The sequence below is a fragment of the Dipodomys ordii genome, unplaced genomic scaffold, assembly GCF_000151885.1.
Source record: "Dipodomys ordii isolate 6190 unplaced genomic scaffold, Dord_2.0 Scaffold27, whole genome shotgun sequence".
NCBI lineage: Eukaryota > Metazoa > Chordata > Mammalia > Rodentia > Heteromyidae > Dipodomys > Dipodomys ordii.
The window spans coordinates 4,584,112-4,585,245 of NW_012267243.1; the positions used below are offsets into that span (position 1 = coordinate 4,584,112).

Below are 1,134 nucleotides of genomic sequence, written 5' to 3' on the forward strand. Positions count from 1 at the left end.
CGCCGGCTCCCCGGGCTGCTGCGGCGGCGGCGGCGCCAGCGGAGTCCCCGCGGGGCCGGCCAGGTAGAGGCCAGGGCAGGGGTCGCTCAGGTAGACCTGGCGTGCGCTGCGCAGCACCAGCGAGACCAGAAGGTTCTTGTGCAGCTTGATGCCGCCCCGCTGGACCCGCGAGTTGTAGATCTTGCCCAGGGAGATGCTGACGATGCGGTGAGCCTCCAGCTTGAACTCCATCCTGCCTCCTCTACCCAGGGCGAGCGTCGAGGTGACTGGACCCACCCCTGCCTCCGGTCCGGTGGCGACAGGGAGAGCGACGAGCGCAGATAAGTCCGCTCCGGGGGCGCGCCCTCGACAGCGCTCCGAAGAAAAACGACTCCGAGCCGCGCGCGCCAGCCGGCTTCAGCCCCCCTGGCTCCGGACAACCGCTTCCTCCCACGTCCGGTCGCTCAACTGAGGTGCGCTGCGCCGCCCCGCGCTTTATATAAGCTGCCCGAACGCCAATCACGGCGCGCTGCCAACCGTTCGGGGCGGGCCGGAACGCTTTTGTGTGCTGCGTGCGGCCAATCAGAGGCTGAGGGAGGAGCTTCAGCGCTCGTTCGAACGTTAGTCCCGCGGAGCAAGGCCTTAAAGGGGTCGAAGATGAGTGGCCACCGGCTAGTGCTGACCGGGCTTGGGCTCGTGGGGGTTCGCGGGTGCGGGGCTTGCGGGGCTTGTTTGTTCTGAAGGGTTCTGGCTCGTGCGCTGGCTTACTAGAACCAAAGTAAACGGGGCCATTCCAATTTTCAGTGGACTTTTGGTGGTCTCTGCTCCACCACAAAGTCCTGATCCTTCCTTGGCCAACCGCACATCCCTATTCCTCTCCCCCCCCTTCCCACCCAGTCTAGGCCCCTACTCCTGGCCAGCCACCCCGCTCCCCTTCCCACCCAGTCTAGGCCCCAACTCCTGGCCAGCCACCTCCCCTTCCCCACCCAGTCTAGGCCCCAACTCCTGGCCAGCCACCTCCCCTTCCCCACCCAGTCTAGGCCCCAACTCCTGGCCAGCCACCCCCCCTTCCCCACCCAGTCTAGGCCCCAACTCCTGGCCAGCCACCCCCCCTTCCCCACCCAGTCTAGGCCCCAACTCCTGGCCAGCCACCCC

The 1,134-nt window shown here is 67.0% G+C and overlaps 1 protein-coding gene across 1 annotated transcript in view; it reads right to left on the reverse strand.

Annotated features, from left to right (window-relative positions):
- The window catches only part of Ier5 (immediate early response 5), a 1,900-nt gene extending 1,457 nt beyond the window's left edge, over positions 1 to 443 (reverse strand). The window contains exon 1 of the mRNA XM_013015513.1: positions 4 to 443. Within this exon, the coding sequence (XP_012870967.1) occupies positions 4 to 231 (228 nt within the window). The 5' untranslated portion in view covers positions 232 to 443. The remainder of the gene's footprint in view (positions 1 to 3) is intronic.
- Between the last annotated feature and the right edge of the window lie 691 nt (positions 444 to 1,134).